This window comes from Leptopilina heterotoma, unplaced genomic scaffold (genome assembly GCF_015476425.1).
Source record: "Leptopilina heterotoma isolate Lh14 unplaced genomic scaffold, ASM1547642v1 Lhet_134, whole genome shotgun sequence".
Taxonomy (NCBI): domain Eukaryota; kingdom Metazoa; phylum Arthropoda; class Insecta; order Hymenoptera; family Figitidae; genus Leptopilina; species Leptopilina heterotoma.
Window position 1 is genome coordinate 2,774,476 of NW_025110853.1, and position 20,475 is coordinate 2,794,950.

At 24.3% G+C, this 20,475-nt stretch overlaps 3 protein-coding genes across 11 annotated transcripts in view; 1 reads left to right on the forward strand and 2 right to left on the reverse strand.

Moving 5' to 3' along the window:
- The first annotated feature begins 58 nt into the window (after nt 1-58).
- LOC122513096 lies at nt 59-5,703 on the forward strand. Of its 2 annotated transcripts, XM_043629345.1 has the most exons (6): nt 59-134; nt 407-557; nt 745-964; nt 4,763-5,047; nt 5,131-5,350; nt 5,420-5,703. In XM_043629345.1, exons 3-6 carry the CDS (start codon nt 773-775, stop codon nt 5,551-5,553), a joined length of 831 nt encoding a protein of 276 aa, XP_043485280.1. In that variant the 5' UTR covers nt 59-134; nt 407-557; nt 745-772; the 3' UTR covers nt 5,554-5,703. The 2 variants fall into 2 exon arrangements, with proteins under 2 accessions (XP_043485280.1, XP_043485279.1); XM_043629344.1 differs by lacking the exon at nt 59-134 and having other exon boundaries at nt 334-557.
- Nucleotides 5,704-8,001: 2,298 nt separating this feature from the next.
- On the reverse strand, nt 8,002-12,552 carry LOC122513140. Its single transcript, XM_043629413.1, has 2 exons — nt 11,483-12,552; nt 8,002-8,219 (listed from the first exon to the last, which is right to left on the reverse strand). The coding sequence occupies exons 1-2, from the start codon at nt 11,571-11,573 to the stop codon at nt 8,002-8,004; spliced, it is 309 nt and encodes a 102-aa protein (XP_043485348.1). The 5' UTR covers nt 11,574-12,552.
- A 5,508-nt stretch (nt 12,553-18,060) lies between these two features.
- Nucleotides 18,061-20,475, reverse strand: part of LOC122513089 (IQ motif and SEC7 domain-containing protein 1-like) — a 160,791-nt gene continuing 158,376 nt past the window's right edge. For all 8 annotated transcript variants that reach the window (XM_043629329.1, XM_043629331.1, XM_043629337.1 and 5 more), the window contains 2 exons: nt 19,235-19,576; nt 18,061-18,823 (listed from right to left, as the gene is read on the reverse strand). In XM_043629329.1, the coding sequence (XP_043485264.1) occupies nt 18,552-18,823; nt 19,235-19,576 (614 nt within the window). In that variant the 3' untranslated portion in view covers nt 18,061-18,551. The remainder of the gene's footprint in view (nt 18,824-19,234; nt 19,577-20,475) is intronic.

Consider the following 20,475-nt stretch of genomic DNA (forward strand, 5'->3'; position numbering starts at 1 on the left):
ACATTGTTTCCAACAGTTGGTTCGAAAATTCAGAGCCATCTGTTTATTTAATTTCAAACTACAACGACAATCGAAAGTTAGAAAAGAGAAACATAACCTAAAAATATAAAAATAAAGCTAAACTTTTAAAGCCGGTAAATAATTATTTCAATTTTCCAAAAAAAGGCTAAATAAATATAATTTACGGTCTATAATTTATGAAAATTGTCCGTGAAAGTCAAAATATCTCCGTTTATTGTGTTGCGATATTTTATTTTTTCCCAATCATCTATTAAGGGGATGTCAAAGTCGATGCGATTTTCCCATTGAAGCTCAATGCAAAAATCCAATCGACTTTGACATCCCCTTAAACGATCTAAACGAAGAGGATAGTGATTGTTTAACATCAGTATTGTTTTTCTCGCAGAGAAAACAAAAAACGAACGAATATATTTGTTAAAAAAAAGAAAATCAGATTCTTTGTTGCTATACTCAGAGGAAGAAAAAAAAACCAAAAAACCGTGAACTTATTTATCATTTTTCATCAAATTTTTTCATCTCGTTAACATTGAATTTTCGTAAGTCTTATTTACATTTTTATATGTATTCTATATTATTCTCTATTATTTATAATATTTCTAAATTTCATAGATAAATATTTATGAAATTTCGCTTTTATTTGAATAATTTCTCAAATTTAAATGTTTGATTTTTCCGAATGTTTTCAAATAAATTGTTCTAAATAGGAAAAAAATCTTATTTTAGAATGTGAAGGAAATCATAACAAAACGAAATGAGCAATAGATTGAAAAAAATAGACGATAGTGAAAAATATAACAAAGAGAGAAACGAAGGGAATATTGCAATGGTTATAAAATTAGAAAAAGATGCAAAAAAGGAAAGAAACGAGTACTTATTGGCTAAGGTTGACAGTGCTCTGAGTTATGCACAAAAAGCCTATGAGGAACTTTTAGAAATAAAAAAGGTATGTAAAAATTTTAATTAGGATTATTTAAAAATTGATTTTTTCAGACTTTGCACTCGATAATTAATTTTTAAAAAAGTAGGGAAAAGTAGCTTTCAAACTAAAAGAAGTAGTAAACAATTTTTATTCGAAAAATTAAACTTGACGACAAAAAAACACGTTTTAGGCACTTCACAAAACTGACAAAAATTCCATTCTATATTTTATTTTCCTGACTTTATCCTAATTTTCATAAAAAATATCTACTTCTTTCTTATCCTGCTGCTAATAAATTGAATTCATGCAACGAATTGTAGTATTTATTAAAGAATTTTAATATTTCAGGGTGGCCACAAGTTTCAGTTTATTAATTTCCCTGACAATTTGCTGACATTAAAATTACTTTCCCTGACAAAATTCTTTTTACAGGAAAATATGAATGTTTACGGAAAATGGGTAAAATTTATGAATTTGAAAAATTTCTAAAAATTACAATTATAACCCTTCCTGAATTCAATTATTTTTTATAATTTTCAAGTAAACTTCATCTCTGAATCAATTAATTAAAATAATTTCCCAAAAGTTCTTCTAGAATTTAATTATTTAAAAACAAAAATTAAATTTTTTATAATAATTGTAATTATATAAATATAATAGTTTTTCAATTTTGAATAATTTCCAAACAATTAAAATTTGGTAAAATCTTTTAAAAATAATTGAATTTTTGAAAAATATAAATAAAAATGATCAAATTTTTGAAGAATTTTAATTATAAACAGAACCATGATTTCTCAAAAATTTCAATAACTCCAAAATAAGTAAATTTTCATAAATTTTTCTTTACATCGTTAGAAGATAATTGAATCTTAAAAAATTATTAATAAAACAATTTTAATAATTAGTTTTTAAAAATATTTTAATGTAATTTTTCGAAAATAATTGAATTTCTTAAAATTTTTTTTTATAATTTATAAAACTAATTAACTTTTTTTAAAATTTTAATTAAAAATTTTGAACTTGATTGTATTCTCCAAAATGTTAAAAAGAATTCTAAAATGTTATTATTTTTGTATGTATTTGAATTTTTGGAAATATGTAATTGAAAATACTGAAAACATTGAATTTTAAAAAATTAGAAGCTACCTAATTTTCATTAATTTTCATTTTTAAATTTACCTTTAAAGATTTTTCATTAAAATTTTTGATATTTCAATTATTTTCAAAATTTGCAATTAAAATTTTTCAAAAAATGATTTTTAAAAATTGTAAATGAATACTTGAAATGTTTGAAAGAAAAGTCAAAAAAGTCACAATTTTTGAAAATAAGTCGAAAAAATTCTCAATTTTCTTAATTTCTCTGACAAAAATTTGTTTCCCTGACATTTCCCTGACTTTACTGACATGTGGCCACACTGTATTTATAAGAAATAATTTAATTCTTGCGAAGAATTTTATAAAATTTTTAAAATAATCAGGGTGGCCACATGTCAGTAAAGTCAGGGAAAAAAATATTTTGTCAGTAAAGTCAGGGAAATGTCAGGAAAAAAATTTTTTGTCAGTAAAGTCAGGGAAATGTCAGGAAAAATTTTTTTGTCAGGGCAGTTAAAGAAGAAGGGAAATGTCAGGAAAAAAAATTTTTGTCAGTAAAGTCAGGGAAATGTCAGGAAATATTTTAATTTGTCAGGGCAATTAAAGAAATTAAGACGGTCATGCAATACATTTTTTGCTCTAAACAAAAAAATGTTTGTCAGGGAAATTCGTTGTCATGTCAGTAAAATGTCAGGGAAATGTCAGGGAAATTGATAAAGTCAATCTTGCGGCCACCCTGATAATTGAATTCATTAATTGAAAATCATTGAGTTGCGAAAAATTTTTAAAAATAATTAAATTTTACAAAGATTCTGTTAAAATTTTTGACAATAATTGAATGCTTATGTGATATTTTGTTAAATTTCTTGAAAATAATTAAATTCCTAAAAAACATTTTATTATTTATGAAAATAAGTGAATTATTGCGAACGATTTTATTAGAATTTTTTAAAATAATTGAATTTCCAAGCAGAAATTTATTACTTTTAAAAATAATTAAATTCTTATTGTGACGAATATTGTTATTTGTAAAATTAATTGAATTTTGCAAAGAGAGAATATTTTAAAATAATTTAATTTAAATTATATTTAAAATAATTGATTTCTTTCGAACAATTTTATTAAAATATTTGAAAAAAATTGAATTCCTGTGAATTCTTCCAAAGAAATTAAAAAAAAATTTTTGAGCAATTCCTGTAAAATTGTATTAAAAATAATTAAAATCCTGCGATGAATTTTATTATTTATGAAAATAATTGAATTATTGCAAAAAATTTTATTAAAATGTTTAAACAGAATTGAATTTCTTTGAAAAATTTTGTTAGTTTTGAAAATACAGTAGAAACCCCATTATCCGGATTTTCGATTATCCGGACAGATTTCAAATATTTTTTTAAAAATTTTAAAGCGTATAAGCATGTAATACCATAAATTTTGAATTTTCACACGAAATGTTGTGTTTTACGGCATTGAAGTCCACAACGTTTATCAACGAAAAAAATTGTGCACTTAGTAAATTAATAAAAGATAACGCAGCAATATTGCCATAAAAATATTTAGAAAAAAATAGACTGCGATGTTTATGATCTGATAATAATTGTTATACAATTAAATATTGAATTAAAATAAATATTGGAATAGATTAAACAAATTTTGTTCGTTGATCAACGTTGTGGACTTCAACTTCGTGCGTTTTAATGTATTTTAATGATTTTAAGAAAATATTTATGTAAATCTTTTGAAATATTTCTTACTAAACATTTATTAATCTTGACTTTATAAATCTTATTTCGTTTCAGTCTTATATAAATACATATTGAAATAAATACCTAAAATTAAAAATCGAAAATTAGTTTATTTTGTACTTTTTCGATTATCCGGATAGGTGCCTGCATCCATTAGTCCGGATAATGGGGTCTCTACTGTATGTAATTTAATTCTTCATAATATAATAAATATTATGAAAACTTTATTTGTGAAAATAATTCAATTTTTCGATTAATTAATTTAAAATAGTATTGAAAATAATTGAAATTCTTCGATGAGTTTTATTATTTTTATGAAAATATTTGAATTCTAGCTTAGAATTTTATCAAAATTTTTTTTAAAAAATTGAATTTCCATGAAAAATGTTATTATTAGTGAAAGTATTTGTATTATTGTGAAGAATTGTATAAAAATTTTGTTAAATAGGTAATTGATTTTTTCGAAATTTTTTTGAAAATGTTATTCTAAATTAATTGAATTCTTCTGGAAACTTTATTATTTATGAAAATAATTGAATTTTGGATGAACTTTATCAATTTTTTTTAAATAATTGAATTCTTTTGCGAAATTTCATGAAAATACTAGATATTGAAAATAATTGAATTTCGAATATTTTTTGAAAATAATTGAATCATTTTAAAGAATTTGATTATAATTTTTGAGAATAATTGTTTTATTTCTAGTATTAGCGAATTTAAAGTAGTGGAAATTCTAAATAAATGCAGAAATAGTAGCTTTTAGTAACTGGAATCTGAAAAAGTATTCAAATATTAGTATGTATAACGTAAAAAAAGTAGTAAATAGTAGGTTTTAGTAGATGAGTGCGAAGCCTGTTGGTTGGTTCTTTCTTGCTTTCTGTTTTTTCATGTTTTCTTTGTTTAGTCTCGTTTTTACTAATTTTTTGTGGGTTTCCTTGATTTTTAAATAATTACAACTTTCTTTCATGTCCAATATTCTATTCAGAGTCTAGAAGAGGCGAATTATAGAGAAACGTCTCCCGAATGTGAGAGAATGGCTTACGAGACTGCGGCAGAAAATCAACCTCATGAAGATAACATACAAAACGATTCACATTCTCCCATGGTGGTTATTAAAGAAGAATACGATTATATAGATTATTTTCCCTTCCAAGAAGAAATGGAAGAAGGACAATCAACTCCAATTGATGTTCTTATAAAAGAAGATAAAATTGCACCCGAAGACTTGTGGATGATGAAAAATAAAGCCGAAAATTTCGATAATAAAATGGTAATAAATATAAATATTTTGCTTTCTAGAAGTTAAATATAAGTTTTTTAATTCTTATTTTTGATGATTCCTGACATTGACAGGTGATTGAATTGGGCGAAAGTAGCGGAGTATTCATTAACAGTTTGGCATTGAGAAGAATAACTTCACGTGCTCAAAGTGCAAATATTCTAGCTAGAGGAATAATGTGTGAATTATTTATCTCTGAGGCGTTAAGAAAAGCATCACTAGATGGAAAAGCATCAGACGAAGAAGATAGAAAAAGGCCACGTCTTCCAACAATTGCTGTGGAAGTTATGCTCAGTGAGTTTTTAGTTTCACTAATAATTAAAAATAAGTCTTTCAATAATATTCTAAAATGTTTTTTTCCAGAATTCGTTCGTTCACATGCAAGAAAATTCGATTGGAAATTAACGACGGATGTGAACATAAGAAACAGTTTACGTGACAAATTAAAAGAACTGAGAAAGAAGACAAAATTGACAAAGTCAAAAAGTACCGTTTAAGTTCACTTTTTTATATCAATTTAAATTTAAATCATTAATTTTCATTATATTTACATAATACAATGTAATTGTCGCATTTTTTTATTTTTTCATTATTGTATTTTGTTATATTTATTTTAAATTTATGAAATAAAATGTCTATATATTGAATTATTTATAATTTTATTAATAATTCAGGGCTCAAACTAGGTCCGTAAATTTGCTTGAAGTCCGTAAAAGTCAGTTTAAAAAAAATGGTCCATAAAGTACGTAATTTGATTGAAAAAGCACGAATTCAATTATTTTCAAAAGTAATAAAATTCTTCTCCGAAATTCAATTAGGATTTCCAAAAATTTTAATAAAACTCTTTGCAAAATTTTAAATATTTTCAAAAATTTTTCTTAATTAATTAAATGATTTTCAATAACTACTATTCAGGGTATCTAACAAAGATTGAGAAAAAAAATTCCCTGACTTCTCCATGACTTTATTCCCTGACTTTTTACTAATTATTATATTTTTGCTTTCTTGGGACAAAAATATGGTAACTGACATATTTAAGATATTTAACAATAAATTAATATCTAATGATAGAAACAAATAGTAATAAAAATCTTTTAAGTTTTGTTAGATTAAAAAAATTTTAATTTTTATAGAAATTTATAGATATTTCACTGACTTTGAATGAAATTTTTCCATGACTTCCCTGACCGTTAGACACAGTTAGTATTTTAATAAAATTTTCCAAAAGAATTCAATTATTTAAAAATATTTTAATAAAATTCTACGCAAACATTTAATTATTTTCATAAATAATGAGAATTTCACAGGAATTCAATTATTAAAAATAGAATTTGCATACATTTTTTCGAAAAAAATCAATTACTTGCAACTTTTTTATAAAATTCTTTGCAATAATTCAATTATTTTCATAAATAATAAGACTCATTGCAGAATTTCAATTATTCTTAATACATATGTGAGAAAAAAATCATTCTTTCCGAGTCTCTTATTTGACTCGGAAAGAATGATTTTTAATACAGTTTTAATCGAATTCCTCGAAAAATGTAATTATTCCTAAAAATTTGAATAAAATTCGTCATAAGAATTATTGTCATAAATAGAATAAAATTTTCACAGGAATTTAGTTATTTTAAAACACAATTTTCATAAAATTTTTCGAAAAAAATCAATTATTTAAAATGATCTTTATAAAATTATTTTAATTATTTTTAAGACAATTTTAAATTGTATTAAACACATTTTTTTTTAAAAAATTCTTGCAAACATTTAATTATTTTCATAAATAATAAAATTTTTACAGGAATGAAATTATTTAAAACACAATTATTTTTATAAAAATTTTCGGAAAAAATCAATTATTTAAAAAAAGTTTTATCAAATTCATGACAAGGGTTGAATTATTTTAATTAATAATCAAATTCTTCTTAGGAATTCGATTATTTTGAAAAATTTTAATAAAATTCTTTGTACCCATTCAATTTATTTAAAAAATTTTATAATGCCCTTTATAAGAATTCAATAAAGAAGTTTTCAATTATTTAATAAATTATTTATTTTTGCAATTAAATAATTGAATTCTCATAGAACTTTTTAATAAGAATTTATGTAAAATTTGAATTTCAGATAAAGTTTTAGATAATAATTATTGTATATTAAAAGCAATGTAGCGTGAAATTTTAAAAGTAATTGAATTTTGATTTTGATTTGTTTGAAAGATATTAATTGAATAAATAATAAAAATTAAACAAGAATTCAATTATTTTCGTAAATAATAAATCTCATCTCAGAATTTCAATTATTTTTAATACAATTTAAATCGAATTTCTCGAAAAATGTAATTATTCTTAAAAATTTGGTGAATAAAATTCTTCATGAGAATTAAATTTTAAGAAGAATTCAATTATTCAATAAAAATTGAATTGAATTGAATTGTAAACAAATGGAGTTGAAAATTCTCAAAGGACTTTTTAAAAAATTATTAAAAATAATTTATTTAGAGAAGAATTTTAGTTAAAAATTTTAGAAAAAAATAATTGAATCAAAATGATGAGAATAATTTTGAAGAACTTACAGTAACAATATTGATATAATATAACTTGAAGAAATATCTTCATGTTTTATAGATATATGAAACAATTTAATTTATAATTTTAAGTAAAAGGTTCTCTTATTTGACTCGTATGCCGGTTATATTTTTGTCAGTAATTGGTCCTAAAATGGCCCGTAAAGTCCGTATTTTTAAATACTTTCACTGGTTCGAGCCCTCATAATTTAATTGTACGCACTCGGTGCGTACATTAAAGTTCCAAAAATTCTCAACGTTCAAATGAACTAAATATTTTTTGTATGTAAATTTTTTTAAAAATTAAGTAGAAAAATCATATACGTAATTAAACAATTAAACATTTTGAAAATGTGACATTTAATTTTCGAAAAATTGATTTTTAGTGATAATATTGTGAAAAGTATAACTCACATTGTTCGTGGATATCGAGAAGTGAATTGCTGAGTGCAGATCTCTTCAAATGGTTGTCCATATCAGTCGTTTCTGATCTCTCAGAAGAGGAACCGGGATAAGAACAAACCTCCACGTCGGCAACACCTGAATCGCGATTCTCTGCACTGCCCATCGTTCCTCTATTACTCTTCTGTCGTTTTGAAACTTTATAAATTTTTTTTAATACATGACACAATATTATAAACAAAATTTTAATTTAGATTAAAAATAAAAATAATTTGAATCATTTGGCAGTGAAAAATATTAAAATACTAGCTGTCGTACCCGTCTTCGACGGGTTGTAGTTTCTGATAATGCACTTAACAGTGTATCTACCAACCTAGAAAACCGGAAAATAGCCGGGAATTTGATTTGACAGGGAAAAAATAATAATTAGTTACTATTGTCTATTTCATTAGGAAAATAATACCATTTGAAACAGTGACCGACTTTTTATTATCAAATTAGTTATTTTTAACTAATTCAAATGCAGAAAACAATATTTCTCAATTTGTAGTACTTCAATCAATATAATGTATTAAAATCAATCTAAAATTTCCTCCAGTTTTTTGAGTTATAGTACAGTCTAATTCGAACTAATTGTATAGCAAGTAGATCCAGTTTTTCTCGGTTACATTAAATTCCCTGATATTTTACGTCTTTTCTGGTTGGTAGACACCCTGTTAAATGTATTATTAAAAAACACCCGTCGAATAAACCAGGAAAAATTTGGACAAAGCCGGAAAATGTTTTAAACCAAAATAAACACCGTGTTTAACTTTTGTCTTTACATTGATCAAGATATCTCTAAAAGTTAAATCAGAGAGCCCACAAATACTATTGAATTAAGCTTCATAGCAATTGGTATCAAGATAATTTTTTCAATTTTTTGATATTCAAAACATTTTTATACTTACATCTTCGTTATAAGAAAGTATTTTTGAAAAATTATGCTAAAATGTGACTAAATAATATGTAATATTCAATTATATAAAGTTTAAAAGCTATCCATTGAAAAATGTAAAATTTAGAAATTTTCGATTTTTTAAAAATATTTTTATATTTCCATTTTAGTTACAAAGTATTATTTTTTGCAAAATTATGCTAAAATGTTAATAAATAACATGTTATACTCAACTATAGAAAGTTTAGAAGCAATCCATAAAAAAATATAAAATTTAGAAATTATTTGTGTTAAATAAATTCATTTATTAGAGTCAAGTATTTATTTAATTAATCCAATTAAGATTTATTTGATTTAACTAAATAAAATTATTTAAACGAAATAAATTTTTATTAGATCGAAATAAAAACTTTTAAATAAGATATTATATTACTATTAGGTATTAACGTAACTTACAATCATAGCCTTATCCGATTAAAAAATATTAACTTGAACGAAAGTTATGACATTTTTCCAAAAAATTCGAAAAATCAAAAAAATGCAAATTTTTTATCTTTTGTAAAATAAATGCAAAACTATCATTAGCTAACTTTTTCAGATAAATAAAACCCATTTCTACAATAAAATTTTTAAAAAAGACGTATTTTGAAATTTTTTTTCGTTTTTTTAGATCAACTTTTTTCTAAGAAAATAGTGATTTTTAATCTTTAAGCAAGCTTTTCAGGAAAAGTTATTAAAGTTTTTTATTTAAAGATCAGTATGTAAAGTAAGAAATTTGCTACATTAAACCAAAATAATTAAGCTAAATGCCATAAAAAAGAAGAAAAAATGTTAAATTTTAAGAAATTCGGTTTTTTGAATTTTTGCTAATTTTCCATAATTTTAGATTTTTTACCGAAGGGTGGAGACTATTGAATAAGTAAAGTATTTTTAAGAGCACAAAAATAATAAAGCTAAATGCCATAAAAAGAAGGAAAAATGTTGAATTTTAAGAAATTCATTTTTTTGCATTTTTGCTATTTTTCCATAATTTTAGATTTTTTACCAAAGGGTGGAGATAACAAATTAGGTTAAGTATTTTTAAAGAGCCCAAAAATAATGAAGCCAAAAGCCATAAAATAGAAGAAAAAATGTTGAATTTTAAGAAATTCCGTTTTTTGAATTTTTGCTAATTTTCCATAATTTTAGATTTTTTACCAAAGGGTGGAGACTATTAAATATAAGTAAAGTATTTTTGAAGAGTACAAAAATAATGAAGCTTAATGATATAAAAGAGAAGAAAAAAATGTTAAATTTTAAGAAATTCGGTTTCTCGAATTTTTGATAATTTTTGATTTTTTGCTAAAGGGTGGAGACTATTCAAATAGTATAATTATACTACCGAAATAGCTAATGGTTACTAATTATTAATTTTCCGGTGAAATTAAATTCCCGGGTATTTTTGATTTTCCAGATTGGTAGAAACATTGTTAAATGTATTGGTAGAAACTAAAACCCGTCGAAGACGGGTACGACAGGTAGTGCTATATATTATCAAAATTTTTAAAATTCAAAATTAATCTTTTGAAATAATTATTGTCATCAATTTTACTTAAATTTGATACAGGGTTAATTTTAGTATTTTTTATTACAATTTAGTCATCAGAATGAAATTTGAGTTTTTCATTTTTTGATCATTAATTAATATAATATAATAGCAATTTTGAATTCTGTGCAATATACTGACAAAAGTCTCATATTAATTATATGGATATTGTTAATATTCTGACCTAATAGAATTTTTTTAAGAAAGTAAACTTATGATTTCAACAACAAATTTTTATTGTTGACCTAAGAAATACAACCGTATAAAAATTAATTACAAAAAAATTTCAATTTTTAAACTTTTAATTTTTTAATTTTTCAATATTTAAATCTAACACTTTTTATTTGTTATTCAAAATTTTATTATTCTGACGATTAAATCTTAATAAGAAACACTAAAATTAACCCTGTACCAAGTTTAAGTACAATTCACTAAAGTATATTAAAAAACTAAAAATTTCGAATTTTCGAATTTTTGAAAAAATGGCATAACTTTCGTCCATATTAATATTTTTTAATCTACTATCGCTAGGATTTTAAGTTAGGCTAATGCCTAAAAGACTGCCAAGTTTCACTTCAAACGATCGAACCGTTTTTCCGTGATACGCGGTCGAAAATTTGCGGACATACATACACACATACACACATACACACATATACACATACACACATAATTCTCTTAATAGTATTTTCGCATTCCTTAGAGTGTAAAAATAAGGAATATAATAGAAATTTTGAATTCTATGCAATGTACAGACAAAAGTCTGATTTTATTAATAAGGATTAACGAATTGTACTAAATAAATGTTATTTTTACATTGTTTCTCTTTTTCAGTATAGTAATTGTTAAAAATATTGGCTGTCCAAAATATTTTAAGAGAAACAAATTTTTCGTTCATGTGAAGATTCAAAACTTTAAGAAAATTAAAAAGTTACTAACTTTTCTTTGATCGCCTTTTTGTAGATGGATATTTGAAAAGTAGATAATAAATACAAGTATCAGGCCGTTCCGGGTGACGTACAATTTCCATTTTGATATTTCTCCGCACACTTTCGATCAACGCGCAACAGGATCAAAATATAATTTCTCAACACTTTACCAAAAACTATTTATAATTAACAGTAAACAGAAATGTTTTTTCATGTCTAAATACATTAATATTTCTTGTAAAATCTAACAATGCTGTCAGTTCATTTGTTTCCAAAATGTTTAACAATTTTGCGACTGCATTCTCTACAAACAATTCCACTATTAAGCACACTATTTTTATAAACTTCTTTACAAAAATTCAGAATTACTTTACTGTTCGAAACAAAAAATCTAATCGGGAAATTAAAATTGACGTCCGACACGTGGCCTAATGTATACAAGAGCACATGGCGTCGATAACAACACGAAACTTTCAGTGAAAAAATATGTAGATTAAAAGTTCCATTGAACAATGTTTTATTTGCTCTGATGACTTAATAATACAAGTTAATAATTTAATTATCGAATGCAAAAGAACAATAATTTGTCGCGATTGTCTAACAGAGAAGCGACCCGGCGCGGCGTCTAGAAATTATAAAAACAATAAAGATTTTTTACGCCCGGAAATCGCCATATGATCAACGAAATAAAGTTAATTTTTTACTTAATATTAAACTCCTGCAAGAACACTTGTAATTCTTCGATTATATAAATTTGACTAATTAATTACGAACAATGTTTACTACATCAACACGCTTTCAACAAACTGCGGTATTCGAGCGCAAAAAGTAATGCCAATCCACAATCGTTAAGGCGAATACACATTAGTCGCTCACGCAAAATAAGCAATTCTCATTAGTTGAATTGGGCGCGAATTTTCGAATTCAGCATAAATGGACGCACTTACAGCCAATCAGGATATATTTGTCCGGTAATTAAGAATTCATGCACTTTGTTTGTACGCCTGCTTCCGGGGAAAAAATTGTTTATAAATTATTCTGGTTTCCTTTTCAATTTCCTTTAAAATTTAAAAGAAAATTTTATGTGGTGAAAATACAATCTCGTGTAAGTAAATATAATTTTATGTTTATTATTATAGATATTATATGTATAAGTATAATTACATATGAATGAAAAAATAGACTAAATTTATTTTTAAAAAATCTGCAGGATTATTAGTCTTTACAAATTTAATAATACAAAAATTACGCGTTCTGAAGAAATACACCGTAAGCAGCAAAAAATTTTGTGAATTTTGTTTATAATTTTTATAATTAAAATTAGAGGTGTGCATTTAATCGAGTCAAATCGAAAATTATTCGACTCGACAACAGAAAATTCGAATCGAAAGAAAATTCGAATCGAAATACCAATTCGAAGTTTCGAATTTCGAATTTCGAATTAGCCAATTCGAATCGAAAGAAAATTCGAATCGAAATACCAATTCGAAATTCGAAGTTTCGAATTTCGAATTGGCCGATTCGAATCGAAAGTAAATTCGAATCGAACTACCAATTGGCCGATTCGAAAATCGGAGTTTCGAATTGTACAACTCAACTCGGTTATTTTATTTGCACAATTATTTTGACAGAAATCTCAAAGAATTCTTAAAGAATTTTAATTGAAAATTTTTGAAATTTTATTAAAATTGTATTAAAAATAATTGAATTTTTGCAAAGATTTTATAACGAAATGAGAAAAAAATTGAAATCATTCTTGAAATTTTTTTGAAAATAATTGAATTTTTGCAAACATTAAAATCTATTTCTATTTAAGAAAATAATTAAATTGTTTTGAAGTATTTATTAAAATTTTAGAAAATAATTGTATTTATTCGTAAAATTTTATTAAAATTTTGTTTAAAAATAATTTAATTTTTACGAAAATCGTTATTATTTATGAAAATAATTGAATTCTTGCAAAGAATTGAATTATTTTCAATATTTTCAATATTTCCGAAAATTCAAATATATACACAAACTAATTAAAAATTTTAAATTAAAACAATTAAAATTTTTAAGAATTATAATCATACCTATTTATAAATTAAAATTCCACAAAAAATAATTTTTTCAAATTATACAAAAATTCTTCAATTTTTCTTGAAACATTAAATTACAATTTTTATATAAAAAAATAATTCTTAGAATTGGAAATTGTATTTATTAACAGTAACTATTTGTTACTAAATGAAATTAAATGAAATTAAATTTTGAGTGGTCTCAGAACTTTTTTGGTTAAAAATTCGCTGAGTTACGGAATTTTAAAGTTTAGAACGCCAAATAAACCTCATTTCGAGAAAAACGAAATTAAAGATTGCGATACCAACCAATTGTTGTATCTCTGGTTCTTCTTGGAAGTTATTCAGATAAGCATTGTTTCCAGTTCAGGGCACCTTGAAGATAGAAAACCAACAGGTTTTAAATTTTTAGAACCACCCCCCCCCCTTAATTAACTAATTAATTTAAAAACCGACAATATGGGCCCTTTTTTAAAAAGGACAGTTTTTCTATTAAAAAACCATTTTTTTACAAGATTAATGATTAGGTACAATTTTATTGTGTCATTTAAAGAAAAAAAATATATATTAAACTTATTAAAAAATTTTTTACAGTCTCTATTATGAAAAAATTGACGCAATATCCAAATTTTCATTTCGACAATTACGAGAAAAAAGACTCTAACATCAATATCTCTGGTTCTTTTGGGAAGTTATTCAGATAAGAATTGTTTTCAGTTCAGGACACCTTAGAGATGAAAAATCAAGAGGTTTTAAATTTTTCCGCACCTCCATTTTTAAAATACGGATTACCTTTGCAAATGACTGACAAAATGGGCCCTTTTCATTTTTCTAAAGAACCAATGAAATCAAACAGTTAAATTATCGATAAATTAATGAAAACCGCTTGATTCGACTTGCCAAAGCATGTAGATAGATAATAAAAAATAAAAAAAAATTAAGATTTTGCTCCAAAATTACTAAATTGCGATTATCTCGAAAACTAGAACCGACAATATGGGCTCTTTTCATGTGGACGTCCACATATGAAAGTACTTTATGATAGATTAATAAAGTTTAACTAATTTTTTTTTTGAATTTTTAATTTTGCAAAAAAACGTTTTTTGCCCATAACTTTAAAAAAATGTTAGGACACCTATAAATGTTTTTCTTTAGTTTTGTAGAGTTTTTTTAGATGCATCTTTTGGTCCCTAATTGAACATTTTTCAGGAGGTTAAAGTTTTGAACGTTCAAATGAACGAAATTTATTTATTTCTTCTTCAAATCAAATTTTTGTTACTATAATTTTGCGTCACCATTAAGCAAATTAATTATAATGTTTCTAAATGTAAAATTTGAGTTTTTAATTTGAATTGTAATCAATAATCTATGAAAATATTTTTAACAAAAAATATTTCGTTCATTTGAACGTTCAAAACTTTTTGTTCATCATTTTTCGTCCATATTAACCGGAGACTTTTTGAAAATTTTGTTGAAAAACGTAGAAGTAACTTTAAAATTATCGTTACCAAATTGTAGAGCATTAAGAATCGATTCGATTGACCTAACCTATTTTTAAACCTAATTCGATAATAAATTTCGAAATCATTGGTATTTTAAAAACCAAAAATTTTGGAAAATGACATTTTCTCAACTTTTGTGTTTAAAAATTTTTGTTTAACTATTAAATTATTGTAAATATCTTGTAGGGTATTTAAAAATACATTGATTGATCCAAAATCCAATCACTTTTACCATATTTATAAAAAGTAATTAATATATTTCTATTATTTTTATCTCTATGAGGAAATGCAGTGTTCATGAAATGAGTACCAAAATTATAAAAAATATACAACTTAGCAGCGGTTTTTAATTATATATTAGCTATTAAATTGTTAAAATAAATGAAAATTTATTTTAAAAATTGAGCAAAAAATTTGCAAAATAATTTTTTTTCCTTATGTACTACAAACAATAAGCGAAATATTTTCTTCACTTTCAACACGTTATTGGTATTTGTATGTTATTTATATATTAAAATTATAGAATAATTAATTGTGCGAATAAAGTAACCGAGTTGAGTTGTACAATTCGAAACTCCAATTTTCGAATTGGCTAGTTCGATTCGAATTTACTTTCGATTCGAATCGGCCAATTCGAAATTCGAAACTTCGAATTTCGAATTGGTAGTTCGATTCGAATTTTCTTTCGATTCGAATCGGCCAATTCGAAATTCGAAACTTCGAATTTCGAATTGGTAGTTCGATTCGAATTTTCTTTCGATTCGAATCGGCCAATTCGAAATTCGAAACTCGAAACTTCGAATTGGTATTTCGATTCGAATTTTCTTTCGATTCGAATTTTGCACACCTCTAATTAAAATAGACAAAGAGGAACAACTCTCAATATAAATCGCTGATGTTTAAGTTTTCATTTTTTTCTAAATTAATTAATAGGAACTGATGTGTGGTTTAAAGACAGAAAATTAAGTTTATTAATTAATTTATAAGTAAAAAGAAAAATAACCTCAAAATTAGTACAATGATTTAAGATTGTCAAAGAAAAATAATTAATCTAGAGATATGTTTTTTTAAATTATCAAAATTTCAAGAACAGATAAAGGATATTTTTAAAAAATTACAACTATTATTATAGGCCTTAATTTTCTTTTTATTAGTTGACGATTTACAATTTACGAATTTCTCTTGCGGATAAGTTTTTTTTTATCGGTAATGCGAACGTTTTCATATTCATTCCGGCGTTTTAATAATATATTTACAATGATAATAATTTACAATTATCGCTAAATTACTTAAATATCATTAAAATGTTTGACGTTTCAGTGACTTATTGTTAACTTGCGTGAATTTATATTGTCAACATATGGCTGGCATTTTAATTGTTTCTTGTTTTTCAAGAAACATTTTCTAATCATTTTTGAAAAAACATTTTTTTTCTTGTTTTTTGGACATTTGAAATTTTGTTTTTCTTTTTCTTGAAACAAATATTTTTTCCAGTTGCAAAAAAAATTAAATCACTAAACGACAGTCTTTTTCGTTCGATATATTTTGTTTGCTTGTCATTTTTTATTTTAAGAATACTACAATAAACTACCAAGAATTGATTATTAAAATTGACCACTTTTTTTTAGAATCATTTATCTTTTTAAACAATTGCGATTAAAATTTATTTAATAGTATTTTATTTTGTTTTTTCAGCAATTAGTACAAATATGAATTTTATTGACTTTTGTTACTTTAAAAAATGTTTCTTTATAATTCTTATTTTCCAATTACGAAAGTACTTCTTGTTAAAAATTTAATAATGAAAAGTTAATCCCAGAATTTGAAAAGAAAATCATTTCTTTAAAATCGTAAAAAATTTCAATTTTCACAAATCGCAATTTTATTTAATTTTTCAATTTTGAACAATTTTTATTAAATTTTCTTTTTCTCGCAAATAATAAATTAGAGACGGAATATTGTGTAAAAAAATTCCATTTATCGAATTTTGAGATTCGGTTGTATTTTTATTATTTTATTAATGATATACCTATTTTTGTAATACAATCAGTAAGAATATTTACACATTGATAAAAGAACGCATTATAGTGAATAAAATTGCGTATTTTATTTAGCGAGAGAAATTCGTTTCGTTATTTCAATCACAAATTTTTAATTTTATTACTTTGGCAGTAGAAAAACGTTTTTTTTACATTTCATGCTAGAACCTCTTATTTTATGAAAAAAACGTCTTTATTACACGAAATAACGAAATTTATAATCACTAAAGAATATTATATAATTATAATTTTAGACAAAATTCTTTAAAGAAGAGGCCAAAATTATTAAAGAAAAAAATCACTTTTTTTCAATTGTTAACAATTTGGTGTTTTCTTTTATTTTCCTTTTTTTAATATAAATTTGCTTCACTAAAATTGTCATTTCGTCAAAATTCATTTTCGCAAGAAACATCAGTGCGTTCGGTGTTCAGAGATAATTCTATAATACTGCAATGTGTTTTACAAAAATGGTTGTAAATATTAATAAGACTTAGGGACCAGTTTCGTTTGGCATTTAGGAGCAAAGTTTTTTTGTTTTCTTTTTCTTTTTTTGAAAAGAAAAACAATCAATTTCGCCACTTACTTATTTTCCTTTTTAGTACGTCTTAATATCTATTTTTTTTTTGACACATAAAAGTCAAAAAAAAAGAAAAATTAGCCTTTGCAAAGTTAATTATTTATATGTACAATTGTTTTTTAATCTTTAAATGACATGATAATTTAAAGTCAATGAAAAAAAAATACAATGAATTATGCGCATGAACATTAAAAATTATTCACATATTTATACCGCAGATTATAAATTAATAAAAAATAAAAATAAAAGCCAAATATCTTATTTAGGCGAATAAATACTATACACAAGAAAATTATGCCCGAATAATCGAAAGTTTCACTCCATGTTCGGACAATTTTTTTTTTGATTGGATCCTGCCCAATCAATAATAATTTTCATCTCTTTCGTGTAATTTAAAAAAAAGTCATTTGTGCCAGAGTCTTTTTTTCTTTATATTAAAAACAAAAAGCGTGGCAAAGAAAAAAAATTTTTAAAAAATCATCGACTATATATAAATATATGGAATTACTCTAAAAAAACATTGTGATGCAATTATTAACCCCCGGTAGGAGACATTTATATTTACAATAATGTATGACTAGAAAAAAATTGCTCTCGTATGATTCTAAAATTTTTTCGGTACAAAAACAAAAAGGAAAGAAAATGCACTCGTTGAAACACACCTAAAGAAAAAACAATTTTTGTTTTATCAATGAATGAGAAATTAAAAAAAAATGAATTAGAATGTGAGACTGTTAAACGAGCATCTTCAATTCCGTTCAACTAATATTTTTTTCTTTTCTTTTTTTTTTAATAAAATTGTACATTCTACTCTCTAAACTCTCGGAAGATCCAAGGAAGTCCCGTTTGTCAAAATGAAAAAAGAATTATTCCCTAAAAACCCGTTGTCAAAAAATTGAATTTAGACTTCGGTGGTACGACTGTAGGGACTGGTATCCTCCGATTGTGATAATTTTCTCTCACGTTTATTAAATAATCCTCCTAAAAAAGACGGCTGCTGTGATAAGCCTTTATTGACGCCGGCAATTGTCGCTCCCGGATGAATAGAATGATGTTGTCCATGATGTTTCATTCCTTGACTCATCGAACTCGCGGAAGTCGATTGAAATGAAATTGACATTCCACTGTCCAATGAACCGACACTACCGCGACGCTGCGGCTTTTCACCGGCGACTGAAAACAAATTAACGGAAAAATTTAATATTTTCAATTACAGTTTTAATTTTAAATTTTAAATTTTTTTCTTACTCTCTTTTCTTAATTTTTTACCTTTCATTTTTAAAATCAGTTTCTATTTTTATTTATTATTTACATTTATTGCCAGCTGACGGAAAATAAATCCGTGTACAAAAGTTTTTAATTTACGTTTTCATATTGATCTGAAAATATTCGCAACGTTTATAATCAACGATTTATAAGTAAAAATATTTTTCTATTTTATATAACAGTGTTTTCATTTGATTTCTAAAAATAATTTACATGAAATTGATAAATTTAATAATTCCTTCCATAAGAGAGGAAATGTGGAATTTTTACTTCTGGAAAAATTGATTCTTAGTGAAAATTGTGAAAAATATAACTCACATTGTTCGTGGATATCGAGAAGTGAATTGCTGAGTGCAGATCTCTTCAAATGGTTGTCCATATCAGTCGTTTCTGATCTCTCAGAACAGGAACCGGGACAAGGACAAACCTCCACGTCGGCAACACCTGAATCGCGATTCTCTGCACTGCCCCTCGTTCCTCTACTACTCTTTTGTCGTTCCAATTCGGTCTCAATTCTCAAAGTCTCCATTTCATCCATTTCGCTAATGGACTCCTTCAAATCCTCGACAAATTTGTATCGATCGGTCTCATTACGTGCATTAAACGTCACCAATTCCTTCCCATCGACACGTTGCGACAGTCTTATACCATAAGGATAATCTGCAATAATTAAGAAAAAAATCATTAATTATTTTTTTTTAATCATTTCATTATAAACTCTTTTCATTTAATTATAATCTTAATTACATTTTCTAATTTTATTTTAATCTTTTATTTCAATTTTCTATTTTTCTTTCATTTCATATTTGTATTCTAATTTCAATTTTATTTTGGTTTCGTTGAAAAACTCCCGCTTTTTCGGAGTTTTCCATTCATTATTCTCATGCTTTTCCTGTTAATTTCAATTTAAATTTAAATCAGATGAGAAAAAAATTGAAACAAAGTGTGATTATTGTAAATATAAAAAATTTTTATTTAAAAATAAAATATAGGTATTTAAAATGGTTTAAAGTAAAAGTAAAAGAAGCGTAATAGAGTTGTCACAAAAATTTGATTTACATTTGTTCTGATATGTTCCTGATTTCCAAAAAGAATTTTGAATTTTTCCCTGATTGCTAAAAAAAATCCACAGGGGTTCAATTATTAAAAAAAGAAATTTTTTTGAAGCAAAAATTTGATTTAAAAATATTTCAATAAAATTCTTTAAAAAAATACAATTATTTTGCCTAGAATTTTTGGGAAATTTCAATAATTTTAAATAGAATTTTAGAAAATTTCAATTATTTCCAAAGAAATTTCAATTATTTGTTTATAAAAGTTTTTTCACAGCAATTATTGAAACTTTTAAAAATGTTATTTTAAAAACATTTTTTTGAATTTATTACATCTAAAAATGGCAACTGCTTTTAACTAAACTCTTTTCTAAGTTAATTATAATCAATAATTTAAACAAAAATATTAAACTGTTTAACTCTTCGATTATTTGAAATTTAAATAATTTTGTACATAAATCGTTAATTATTATTTAATTATTGTATTCGAGTATGAAAGTATTTAAA